At 40.5% G+C, this 12,313-nt stretch overlaps 1 protein-coding gene across 2 annotated transcripts in view; it reads left to right on the top strand.

Moving 5' to 3' along the window:
• The first annotated feature begins 55 nt into the window (after positions 1–55).
• Positions 56–12,313, top strand: part of Eif5b (eukaryotic translation initiation factor 5B) — a 51,766-nt gene continuing 39,508 nt past the window's right edge. For both annotated transcript variants that reach the window (XM_052745103.1, XM_052745102.1), the window contains exon 1: positions 56–230. In XM_052745103.1, the coding sequence (XP_052601063.1) occupies positions 196–230 (35 nt within the window). In that variant the 5' untranslated portion in view covers positions 56–195. The remainder of the gene's footprint in view (positions 231–12,313) is intronic.

Genomic DNA, 12,313 nt, shown 5'->3' with positions numbered 1-12,313 from the left:
GGGGCGATGCGCTTGCGTACTGAGGGCTCACACCATATGTGCCCTGTCCCAGTGCGCGGGTCTGTGGAGAGCCGGGTGCGAGAGGCGGCGGCGCGAGGTGGACAGAGTCGAGCGGGCATTGGAGTCAGCCGGGGGGCAGTGGGTGTTTGAGACACCGCACCGAGAGGCCGGGTCCACGGACGCCGCTGACAAGCCATGGGGAAGAAACAGAAAAACAAGAGCGAAGACAGGTAGGCAGCGGGACTCGGGCCGGGGGTCCGCCGGGAGTCGCGCGGGGCCCGGGGCCCTGAGTGGGCGGGCCTCGGCGGGGCGCGTCCCCGCGGCTGGGGCTCGGGCCATCGCCCGCGTCTCCGGGGCTGTGGGGCTCGGCCGTCGTTTGAGCGTCCCGGGCGGTGGAGGGCCGGGCTCGGGCCGGGCTCGGGCGCTGCTGCTGCCGCCCCAGGCAGGCCTACGGCCCAGGTGGGTGCGAGCCGGGCCCTGTGGGGTCGGGTGGGGCGGGCTGGAGCTGCTCTCTCGCTACCGCTGGCCCTGTGAACGCCTCCCGGAGCCGCTCGGGAACTTCGGAGTTGCGGAGAGGTAGCTCAGTGGCTCCCTCCTCATGTATGCCAACTTGGAAACACTTCGGCGGTTATTTAAAGTGCCGGCTGCACAGACTCCATGCTTTCTGGCTTTCCACTTTCCGCCCTGTCTTGTTTCTTGCCTTCCGAGCCACTTCCCTTAAGAAAGGAGGAGGGGAGGAAACCAATCAGGGTCGCTTCTTTCTAACCTCTTAAAAAGCCTTTTCAGGGGAGGGAGTGTGTGTTGATGAGTTACTTAGGCGGAGATTTGGGGAGCAAGTCTTGTGTGTCACGTTTGATTAAGTTCGGTCGCCCTTTTCAGTTGAGTTCACTTCCTAGGAGTCAGCAACCATCTGTTAGTTCGTTTTCATCCGTACGCAGTACCCGTTCATCTTAGTTTAAAACGCTCGAGGTTTTAAACACTGAAAACAAAACCAAGTCTGTGGCAGTTCATCGTCGTGGCTCACACAGACGTGGTTTTGAAATTAAAATTATTAACAGTAGTAAGTTAGAATGCTAAGTTTACCTCGCAGCTGCCTTGCTGACGAATAATAGTATTAAGATGAGCCTTGTATTTCGGTTTTAGGTCTGTTGGAAAACGTAAACTGGTATGGGGAATAGGATTTGGGTTTGGGTTTCTTGTGGCAAAGTTGGAGTTTGTGAAGAACAGACTCTTAACAGATTTAAGTACCGACATTAATATTGACAGGACTCAGAGGCAGAGCCAGGCGGATCTCTGCGAGTTCGAGGCCAGCCTGGTTCACAGAGCGAGATCCAGGACAGGCACCAAAACTACACAGAGAAACCGTCTCAAAAAACCAAAAAAAAAAAAAAAAAAGAAAAGAAAAGAAAAAAAAAGATTGACAGGGCAGAGGAAGTTGGACTGGAGAGCAAGGAAGCAGTGCTTCCTCTAGAATGCAGGCAGGTACTTCTCAAAGAGTTGCCTGAAAGTCATTATTAATCAGATCAGGAGAAAAGAAAAAAAATAATTCTGAGTGGTGTAGTGAAGCACAAATTTCTGAACTTTTGATAGGATTTTTGGATACATAAGTTAATTTTTTTTTCCTGAGAGAAATTTTGAGTTCTTTCTGTGTGTTAAAGCCTCACATGGCCTTTACCTGTATGCAAACGTTATCATCTTGTGGCCAGTTCTGTATTACCCCTTTGGTTGGATACTCTGAACTAAATCTAAGAGGCCCTTCCTTTGTAAACCCTTCAGGTGTATCTGAAAGATAAACACTAGGGCTGGGGCACCACAGAAATGTAACAGAATACAACCACAGCCGGTTAGCACTAAGCAATAGGAGCTGCTTGCTTGCTTTCTTCTTTCCTTCCTTCCTTCCTTCCTTCCTTCCTTCCTTCCTTCCTTCCTTCCTTCCTTCCTTCCTTTCCTTCCTTCCTTCCTTCCTTCCTTTCTCTCTCTTTCTCTCTCTCTCTCTCTTTCTCTCTCTCTCTCTCTCTCTCTCTCTCTCTCTCTCTCTCTCTCTCTCTCTCCTTCTTTCTTCCTCTCTCTTTTGATTTTTTGAGAAGGAGTTTCTCAGTGTAGCTTTGGCGCCTTTCCTGGAACTCACTCCGTAGCTCAGACTGGCCTCGAACTCACAGAGATCTGCCTGCCTCTGCTTCCCAAGTGTTGGGATTAAAGGCGTGGGCCACCACCGCCTGGCTAGGTGCTGGTTTCTTACCAATATCCAGCTAGTTTCTATTTTCCCTGCTAGCCTCTTCTAAGGTGTTAAACGGTGACTCACATAGCTTTGTCTGGCCTCCAAACTCTGTGGCCAAGGGCTACCTTGAACCTTCAGATTGTTCTGGAATTGTGGGGATGGGCTATCTCCTAGGACTGGTTTCTTGGTGGTGGTTGTCTTTTGTTGTTGTTTTTTGAAGAAAAAAAATACTTTTCAATTTGTTTGGTTCAGGAGTATACAAGTTTATATTATTCAATCCCAATTTTTACTTTCTAGGCTCTCTAGTGATAGAGTAAAGCCATCAGGATGGGAGATACTAATTTTTGTCTGTGATTTTAGTGAAGATTGGTTGCTACCGATTTCCATGGTTGGTGTCAAGAGCCTGTTGTCAAATGGTTAGTTTGTTAGTAAACAAATAGTGGCGCTGGGTCTCCTCCTCTTCCAGTGATCTGTGCTTCACTTTGGCTCCTCTTGAAGGGAAATGATAGCAGTGTAGTTTCAAAACATTCATTTCCCTGTTCCAGTGTGGAGTCCCAGTGTGGAGTCCCAGTGTGGAGTTCATGTTGCATGTTCTGCCGCTTTACCAGCGCTTTGCTTGGGTGCCCTCAGCTTGTACTAAGAAATCTGGTGCTTTGCCCTTATGACTAGAATTGCCTGGCTTTTAAAAGGCTTTTATATCTTATATGAGGTGTTAGGGTTGGGGAAGGCAGTTCCACAGCTTTCTGAGTTTTCTTTTTGTCTATTTAAATTGTACTTTTAATCTTCAAAGATTTGTTTTTGAAGGGACGGGAATGAAAACTGGGAAGAAAATCTAAAAAGAAAATGTCCCATTTGGGATCAATATTCTTTTATAAGATGAGCTATATCTGATCTTAGGTTCTTCTTGAGGACTCCTGGTTTAGAGTTTGTCATCACACCCGAGGCTTCTCCCAGGCTCTGCTAAGCCAGTCTGTTTCTGTCCAGGTAGAAGTAGGTGAGAAGTGAGCAGCAGCTGGATAGATTACTTGATTGTTCCTGTCCATGGCCTTATGTTGAATCCTTATTTTAACTTTTTAGCCATTCAGTATTGGGTTTCAATCTTATTTATCTGATTTTTACATGTATGGCATATGTTTTATTAGATTAGCAGCTGATATTGTTAGACTATCTGTATCTTTGAATTCTGAAATTCTATTTGGGCCTGTATAATTCTGAGAATGAGCTTTCCCAGAAGGTGCTTAGCAAGTTTCTTTGGTTCTTTTTTGTTGACTGAGGAAATGTGATGAGACAAAAGGTAGGATTCTGTATTTACGATGAAACAAAAGATTAGGCATTATTTCCATTTATTCCTATAACCTTCCCTGTCACCCAGGGTTCATGGTAGTGTGTAGGTAGTGTATAGGATCGTGCATTCCTTAGTGATAGTCTGTTATTTCTGTGTACAGTACAGTGAATGGTCTCTCACTGATTATACGTAAAGGGGAGCAAGGGTCCAGATTATCTGCTTTTTTTAAAAAAAAAAAAAAAAAACAGTTCTTCATCCCCTGCCCCCATCTATTTAAAGGTAGTAAATAAGTATTATAGATCTTTCAGTTTAAAAGGAATCTTATCTGTTTACCTTGATTAATGGGATAAAAACAATCTCTTCTCAAGCCTCCTAGATACAACCCTCTCCCAAATACAGAGGGAAAGGAAAAAAAAATTTTTTTCTTTCATTTATCTGAAATCATCTATCATGGAAGTCAGGATGTTATTTAATAAATAGGCGTTTGGGAGCCGGCGTGTTAAAAAGCCATCCTTTGCTTTTAACTACCAATGTTGCTCTGTAATTATGGACAGATTCCTCCCTTGTGGGTGTTCTGCCTATCATATACAGTGCCTAACCTTAGGTGATGCTTTAGTGCCAGGTATTCATCCATCCAGGTATAATCAGGTTAACAGGATGTCTGTAATATAGGAAGTGTGATTTGTGGGGCTGGAGAGATGGCTCAGTGGTTAAGAAGAGCACAGTGAAGCCTGCCGGTGGTGGCTCACACCTTTAATCTCAGCACTCCAGGCCAAATCTTTGAGTTGGAGATCAGCCTGGTCTACACAGCGAGTTCCAGGACAGCCAGAGTTACCTAGAAAAAGAACAAGGAGGAGGGGTAGCATAGTGTTCTGGCAGACAGCCTGAGTTCAGTTCCCAGCACCCATAATAGGTGACTCACACTACCTTTAACTCCAGCTTGCTGGAATCAGATCCTTCCTCTTCTGATCTCCTCTCCACTCATGCGTAAACACCACCCCCTCATCTAGATAAAACTAAAAGTAAAGCAGAAAATGTGAACTATTTAAGGAATTTGTTCCAGAAAGATCTGTGATTGTGGGGCATTATTAGTACAAAGCCTTCCATAAAAGAAGTTGAGCATCTTTAATTGGAGAAGTCTGAAATCCCAAGTGCTTCAAAAATCCAAAAAGTTTTCAGTACCAGCATACCACAAGTAGAAAGTTCCACACTTGATCTCATGTAATGTGTTAGTTGAAATGAGGGTGTGCCCAAAACAGTGTATAAACTTGCCTTCATACTGGTGCTTTTAAGATATATAGGAAACATAAGTGACTTAGTGTTTTGTGTTGCATCCCCTTTTGTGTGTATTTAGATACTGTAAAATCTGAAATCTAAAATTTTTCTGGTTCCTACCCTTTGGATAAGGAGACAACTTGTAGCTCCTATATTATGATTCACCAATCCATTCTTGCATATATTTGAACTGTTTTTTAAAAATAATTTATATATGTTTAGATGGTAATAAAAAGGAAAACATGCATAATCTAATAATTTTCTTGGTTTAGCTTTTTAAAATTTTGTTTGTTTATTTATGGGTGCATGAGTGAGAATGTGCACCTCAGAGGCCAAAAACAGTGCATTGGGTCTGCTCAAGTTGGAGTTAGAGGTGCTGCCTGACATTGGTGCTAGGAATCGTCTCTGGTCCTCTGTAAGAGCAGCAAGCTCTCTTAAACCCTGAGCTACCTCTCCAGACTCTCAAGTGATATGCAAATGATTTAACTTGTGCCTTGCAGCAGATAGGTTCTGTTAAAAGATTACAGTAAAAATGTCATGGTGGTATATGCCTTTAATCCTAGCATTGCAGAGGCAGAGGCAGAGGCAGAGGCAGAGGCAGACTGATCTCTCTAAGTTAGAGAGCAGCTTGGTCTACATAGCAGATTCCAGGCCAGTCAGAACCACATAGTGAGACCCTGTCCCAAAAAACAAGAATAGTAAATAAAAATAATAAAAAAGGATTATAGTTTAAAAAAAAACTGGCCTGGTGGTGGTGGCTCACGACTTTAATCCCAGCACTCAGGAGGCAGAGGCAGGTGAATCTTTGTGAGTTTGAGGCCAGCCTGGTCTACAAAGTGAGTTCAGGACAGGCTCCAAAAGTTACGCAGAGAAACCCTGTCTCGAGAAAAAACAAAAAAACAAAAAAAACAAAACCCAAAACTGGATTTTATTAAACAGTGTCTATTGAAATTATCACTTATACTTTTTGCCTTAGAAGTTGCCACAGAATAATTTTAATAATTAGTGCACTCAATGCAGAACTTATGGTGTAACTAGTTTGTGGATCTGGGAGGAAGATAAGTGGCTATAAGAGTTTATACCCCGTTTTGTTGTGCTGGGGCCTGAGCCTAGGACCTGACCATGCTAGGTAAATGCTCTGCCACTGACCCATCTTTAGCTCTGTTTTCTTGATAATATCCCTCGTAACACTGAAGTTTCATGTGTTTTTTGTCTTTTGTTTTTTTGTTTTTGTTTTTGTGTGGTGATATTGTGTTCCCCAAAATATTGTGCAGCCTAATAAACTTATCTGGAGTCAGAGAACAGAACAACCACTAGATATAGAGGCCAGAAAATGGTGGCACACATGCCTTTAATCCTAGCATTCCAGAGGCAGAGATCCGTCTGGATCTCTGTGAGTTCAAAGCCACACTGGAAACAGCCAGGCATGGTGATTCATGCCTTAAATCTCAGGAAGTGATGGCAGGAAGCAGAAAGGTATGTAAGGCCCGAGGACCAGGAACTAGAGCCTGGTTAAGCTTTTAGGCTTTTGAGCAGCAGTTCAGCTGAGACCCATTCAGATGAGGACAGAGAGGCTTCCAGTTTGAGGAAACAGGATGAGCCGAGGAATTGGCAAGGTGAGGAAGCTTTAGCTTGTTCTGCTTCTCTGATCTTCCAGCATTCCCCCAATATGTTGCTCTGAGTTTGTTTTTATTAATAAGACCACTTAAGATTCGTGCTCCAGTTGGTTTAAGTTTGTCACTTGGTAAATAAAGTTGGAATAAAAAAGAATTTTGACATTGTGTCTCTTTTATTGTTACTGTTTGTTTTGAGACCAGATCTTGCTATGTAGGACTAGCCAAGTACTAACTATGTAGCTCAAGCTTGACTCTAATTTGTAGGAGTCTTCCTGCCTCAGCCTGTCCAGTGTTGGGATTATAGATCTCTATAACCACATCCAGCAGATAAGGTGTAACTTTAGAGCTTTGAGTCACTTAACATTGCTTGTGATTGATGATGTGAAGTCATAATTCCTTCTACATTTTGACCAGCAGTGTACTTACTGCATATGCAACTGTGGTCCTTTTAGAGTACAATGGAGTTCTTTTTATCTCAAGGGCTTTTAGTGTGGTACTAGTGCTTGTGTTTATAAATATCACTGTTAAACTATAGTGCTGCCAGTCATAAAAAATAGAGCATGTACAGTTCTGTATGTGTATAACATTGCATATGCTACTGGCTTATGTATTTATGTATTATAAGTTTTACTACTTAACATGTATTCTTACCCCCAGTCTAGACCATTTACCTTTTATAAAGGTTGGATGCTTCTTTCCTTAAAAGGCATTTGTTAGAACTGAATTTAGAAATCTAGGCATATATAGATGAATTTTGTTGTTCTTTTAGAACTTCAATTTGGTCTCCTGTAAAAGTAATTATGTTAAATGATCTCCTCTTTTAGACTGTTAACAGCCAACAAAAGTTGTAAAATGAAATATTGGGATTCTGTTACCTTCTCAAGCTCTAGAAATTGAGTCAAAAGTATCAGACCAATGTTTGTTCTTGTGGCTCAGAAGGATTTTTTATTTTCAGTGCTGGAGAATGAGCCCTAGGCCTTACACTGGCTAGTAAGTGTGCTACCACTGAGCTACATCCCTAGCTCACAACTTACAACTTTTCAAAGAAATAAAAATTTAGTGTTCTGTTGTTAAAAAAAATACTTAAGTGCATAGAGAGTCGATGAAAGAGTGTAATGAACTCCCTGTCCAGGGTCTCATTCTTTATCTCTGACTGCACTTGCACTCACAGCAGTCTTCCTGCCTCAGCTTCCCTAATGCTGGAACCACAGTTGTGAGCCACCACAGCCGATTGCTTTTAAAATGCCTTCCTGTATAACACGGTCCACTCACTCTATCCAGTACAATGAACACAGGTTCTCTAAACTCTAACATCCATTCCATATTCACAATTTCCAGTTCAGCTTGAGAAGAGCTTTTCATACTTGGTTTGTTTAAACATGTAAATGAATCTATACTGTGTTCCTGTGTAGCTTATAACTTTTAAAAGTTACACTGGAATTATAGGCAACTGACTAAAATTACTGGTATTTTTTTGCTGTGTGAATCTTTTCTTTCGTTTCTGAACTCGAGATTTTTTTTTAAAGCTTGCTTACCTCAGCCTGTTATAATGGAGGAAATAGTTAAAGAAGCTTCTCAGTGTCAATTGTGCACTGCACTGTTTAACACAATGCAAACTGTGCTTCTATGTGCAAACCTATAAGCTCACTAGTCAGAATGATGAAGAAACTATATTCATTTCTCCAAGTGGTATGAAATACGTAATCAATTTTGTGGATATGTTAGAGATGAAATTCATTTAGCATAGAAGTATCAGTCTTCAATGTGTAGTCTGTAGCATTTAATATATTAACCAGGGTTGTGTAATCATCTTCAGTGTAGATCCAAAACAGTCACCCTGAAAAGAGATCCTCTGCCCAATACAGAGACATGCTCCTCTCCATTGATTTCTGTCTTTTGATTATTTATTCCAGATATTTCATATTCATGGAATCATACCATGTAGTTTGGCCTTTTGTATCTCAGTTTTTTGACTTAGTGTAGTATTTTGGATTTTGGGTCATCCAGGTTGTAGATTACATCAGTGCCTCATTTATGGATGAATAATATTCCATTGCTCTGTGTATATATAGATTCTGTCCATTGGTGGGCATTCTTTTGGTTAGTGTACATAATATTGCTATGAACATTCATTTATAGATGCTTGCCTGAACACCTCTTTTCAGGTTGAATATGTATCCAGGCATGAGCTTGATAAGTTACAATAATAATAATTCTTTGAGTCTCCAATTGTTTTCTAAGCACCTGTACCACATCAGCTCCAGTTTCTTAATATACTTGCCAACAGCTTTGTATCCTTCCTCCTCTCTTTCTTAAATAGCCAGCTTAGTGGCTGTGTGTAGTGGTGGCAGTGTGTTTGGTTGATTAATTTTGGTTTTTATTTGTGACAGGGTATAGCTCAGAATGCCTTGAGACTCCAGGTTCTCTTGCCTCAGCTTCCTGAATGCTGGGATTACAGGTGTTCATCACTGTGCCCAGCTTCCACTGTGGATTTGATTGTTATTCTCTAGTTACCCTGTGTTGGCCATATTAGCTCTTTGGACATAAGTCTCTGGGAATACTTTATCCAGTTCTCAGTAGGCTGTCTTTTTTTTTCTTTTAATTGTCAAATTGTAAGAATTCTTAGTGTAATTGGGATAATAAAATCATATGTGCTTGGTTTCATTTATACTCGTGTGTGTTTTTTGTCATATACATTATCATTTATGTATGTAGATTTGTATATCTTATTACTACAGTTAAGATAAAGAGAGCATCACTGCTGAGATTGGTCATATTCTCCATGTATTACAGCATCCATCTTCTCCTGCATACCCCACCTATGCCTGTTCATAACCTCTGCTAACCACAGATCTGTTTTATATTTCTAAATTTTTTTTTTTTGTTTTTTTTGTTTTTTTGTTTTTCGAGACAGGGTTTCTCTGTGTAGCTTTGCGCCTTTCCTGGAACTCACTTGATAGCCCAGGCTGGCCTCGAACTCACAGAGATACGCCTGGCTCTGCCTCCCGAGTGCTGGGATTAAAGGCGTGCGCCACCACCGCCCGGCTAAAATTTTGTTCTTTAAAGAATGTTGTATAAATGGAGCAATGGATGGATTTAATTTTTGGGTAGTAGAGTTGTTTCTTTGCACTCATCCTGATTGTTTTGAGTTTCATCTAACTTGTTGCATGTATCAATAGTTTGTTTTATTTTGTTGCTTTATTTTATTTTATATTATTTCATATAATGTTAATGAACCATGGTTTGTTTAACCCTTCACCTACTAAAGGACATATACATTATTTGCATTTTTTTTCACTGTTAAGCAGTTACCATATAAATTTGTCTACAAGTTTCTCTGTAAACATAAGCTTTAATTACTTAGTGGTTCTTATGTAAGCCTATATTTGTCAAGTTGTTTTTGTGTTATTTTAAACAGATACACACACACACACACACACACACACACACAATGGGTGGACTGTTTTTCAGAGTGGCCATGGCATTCTGCCAGCTGTGCCTGAACTGTCCAGTTCTTTCTATTCTTATAGCATTGTTATCACTTTGGGAGTGCAACATTCTGATTGATATACATGGGTTTAACTTTGATTTCCCAAATGACTTGTAGAGTACCTTTAATTTGGCACCTGCATATTCTCTTAAATAGAATGTCTTTTTATACCTTTTGCTTTTTATACTTTTCTGATTGGATTATTTGGGGTTTTGCTGTTGAGTTTTGAGGGTTTTTGAAACTTGTTCTAGAATTAGCCCTTTTTTAGATTATGTGCTTTGCATACACACACTCACTCAGCACAGTTTTCTTCATTCTTTTATGGTCTTTCCAACTGCAGAAGTTTTTAATTTTGATGAGTTTCAACTTTTTCCCTGTATTTTCCTCAGAGGTTCTGTTTTTTAAATTCACAATGTGCTTACTCATACAGAGCCTGAGACTGCAGTTATTTTTATTTGAGGGTGTCCATTTGCACCAGCTCATTTGTGGGGAAGGTGAGCTTCACTTTAAATGGCATTATACATTGTACAAAGAGGGTAGCCATACTTCTATGGAGACCATTTTTGTTTTTTCTCTTCTGTTCCAGTGATCTGTGTTTTATCAGTATACCAGTGTAGTTTTGGTTATTTTAGCTACATTTTAAGCCCTGAAATTTGGTAAAATGATGCCTTCCACTTTACAAATAAGAAAAAAAATGTTTTCTTAGCTATTCTAAGTCCTTTGACTTCACATATAAATTTTTTAGTTGTCTGTACTAGCTGTGTCTTAAAAATCTTGCTGGAGTTTTCATTAATCCTGTATATAATTTTGGAGAAAATTTTCTTAGAGTTGTTGAGTCTTCTATCAATGAATATGATTCATCTATTTAATGTCTCTTTGTATTTCTTTCGTCAGCATTTTATAGTTTTTAACATACTAGTTATGTGCACATTTTGTTAAATTTAATATTTTCATTTGCTTTGGAGTAGATGTAAATGCATGGTGGCTTTCCTTTCTTCAGGTAATTTTTTTTTTTCTCTCGAGACAGGGTTTTCCTGTATTGTTTTGGTTCCTGTCCTGGATCTCTCTCTGTAGACCAGGCTGGCCTTGAACTCACAGAGATCCGCCTGGCTCTGCCTCCCAAGTGCTGGGATTAAAAGCATGCACCACCACCTCCTGGCTGGGTAAATTTTTAAGTTAACTTTTAGTGTGCTGGAAAGATGGCTCAGGAGTAAAGAGTGTATATTGCTCTTCCAGAAGACCTAAGTTCAGTTCCCAGCACTAATTTTGAGCATTTTTTAACTACCTATAACTCCAGCTCCAAAGGATCTAGTGCCCTCTTTTGGTCTCTGTGAGCACTTACATACCTGCACATATCTGCATATAGACACACACTTACACAGATAATTAAAAATAAAAATCTTAAAATAACTTTAGAATTAGAGAAAATTGGTAATGATAGTGCAGAATCTCTGTATATTCAATATTGACTTTTCCCCATGTAGTACGTCTCTTTTGCTGTTGATAAAACACCATGACCAAGGCAGCTTACAACAGAAAACATATTAATTGGGCTTATGGTGTTCTGACATAAGTTAGAGTCCATGATAGTGAAACAAACTCATGGCAGCTGGAACAACTGAGAGCTCACAGGAGGCAGAGAACCCTCAAAGCCTGCGCCCACTGATACACCTCCAATAAGGCCTAATCTTTCCCAAACAGTTCCACTAACTAGGGACCAAGTCTTCAAAGATGTGAGCCTGTGGGGGGCCATTCTCATTCAAACTACCATGCCCTATTAACATAGCAGCATGATGTTCTTCCTACAATTAAGAAACTAGTATGAACTAACTGTAGTGCTGAATTTGTTTAGATTTCTTTTTTGTTTGTTTGTTTGTTTTTTTTTTTTTTGGTTTTTTGAGACAGGGTTTCCCTGTGTAGCTTTGTGCCTTTCCTGGAACTCACTCTGTAGACCAGGCTGGCCTCGAACTCAGAGAGATCCGCCTGGCTCTGCCTCCCGAGTGCTGGGATTAAAGGCGTGCGCCACCACTGCCCGGCTAGATTTCTTTTGATTTTACTGGCTGTATTTATTAAATCTGTACCACATGTTTTGTGGTAAAATTTTTCTTTAGGCTCATTTTATCTATGGTAGTTCATCATACTTCATTATCTCGTTGATGTTGGTAATTTAACCAAGCTAGGATCTGTCAGGTTTCTACTCTGTGAAGTTATTCTATTCTTTCCATATTTAGTCTGTGGAAGGAAGTCATTATGCATGGCCCACAGTATTAGGAGTGGGAAAGTGTGTTCTCCTCCCTGGATTGTGGAGTTTTATGTAGTTTGTTTAGTCTTTATTTCTTGCTCATTCTCCCATTTGTTGATCTCTCAGCATGAACTAGTGGCTGTTTTATTACTTTGTCTTGTAAGTCAGATTTCTTTGCTGTTTTGTA

Source organism: Peromyscus californicus, unplaced genomic scaffold (assembly GCF_007827085.1).
Source record: "Peromyscus californicus insignis strain IS unplaced genomic scaffold, ASM782708v3 Scaffold_19__1_contigs__length_69161282, whole genome shotgun sequence".
Taxonomy (NCBI): domain Eukaryota; kingdom Metazoa; phylum Chordata; class Mammalia; order Rodentia; family Cricetidae; genus Peromyscus; species Peromyscus californicus.
The sequence above is the reverse complement of the archived record's forward strand: the minus strand, read 5'-3'. Positions and strand labels throughout refer to the sequence as shown.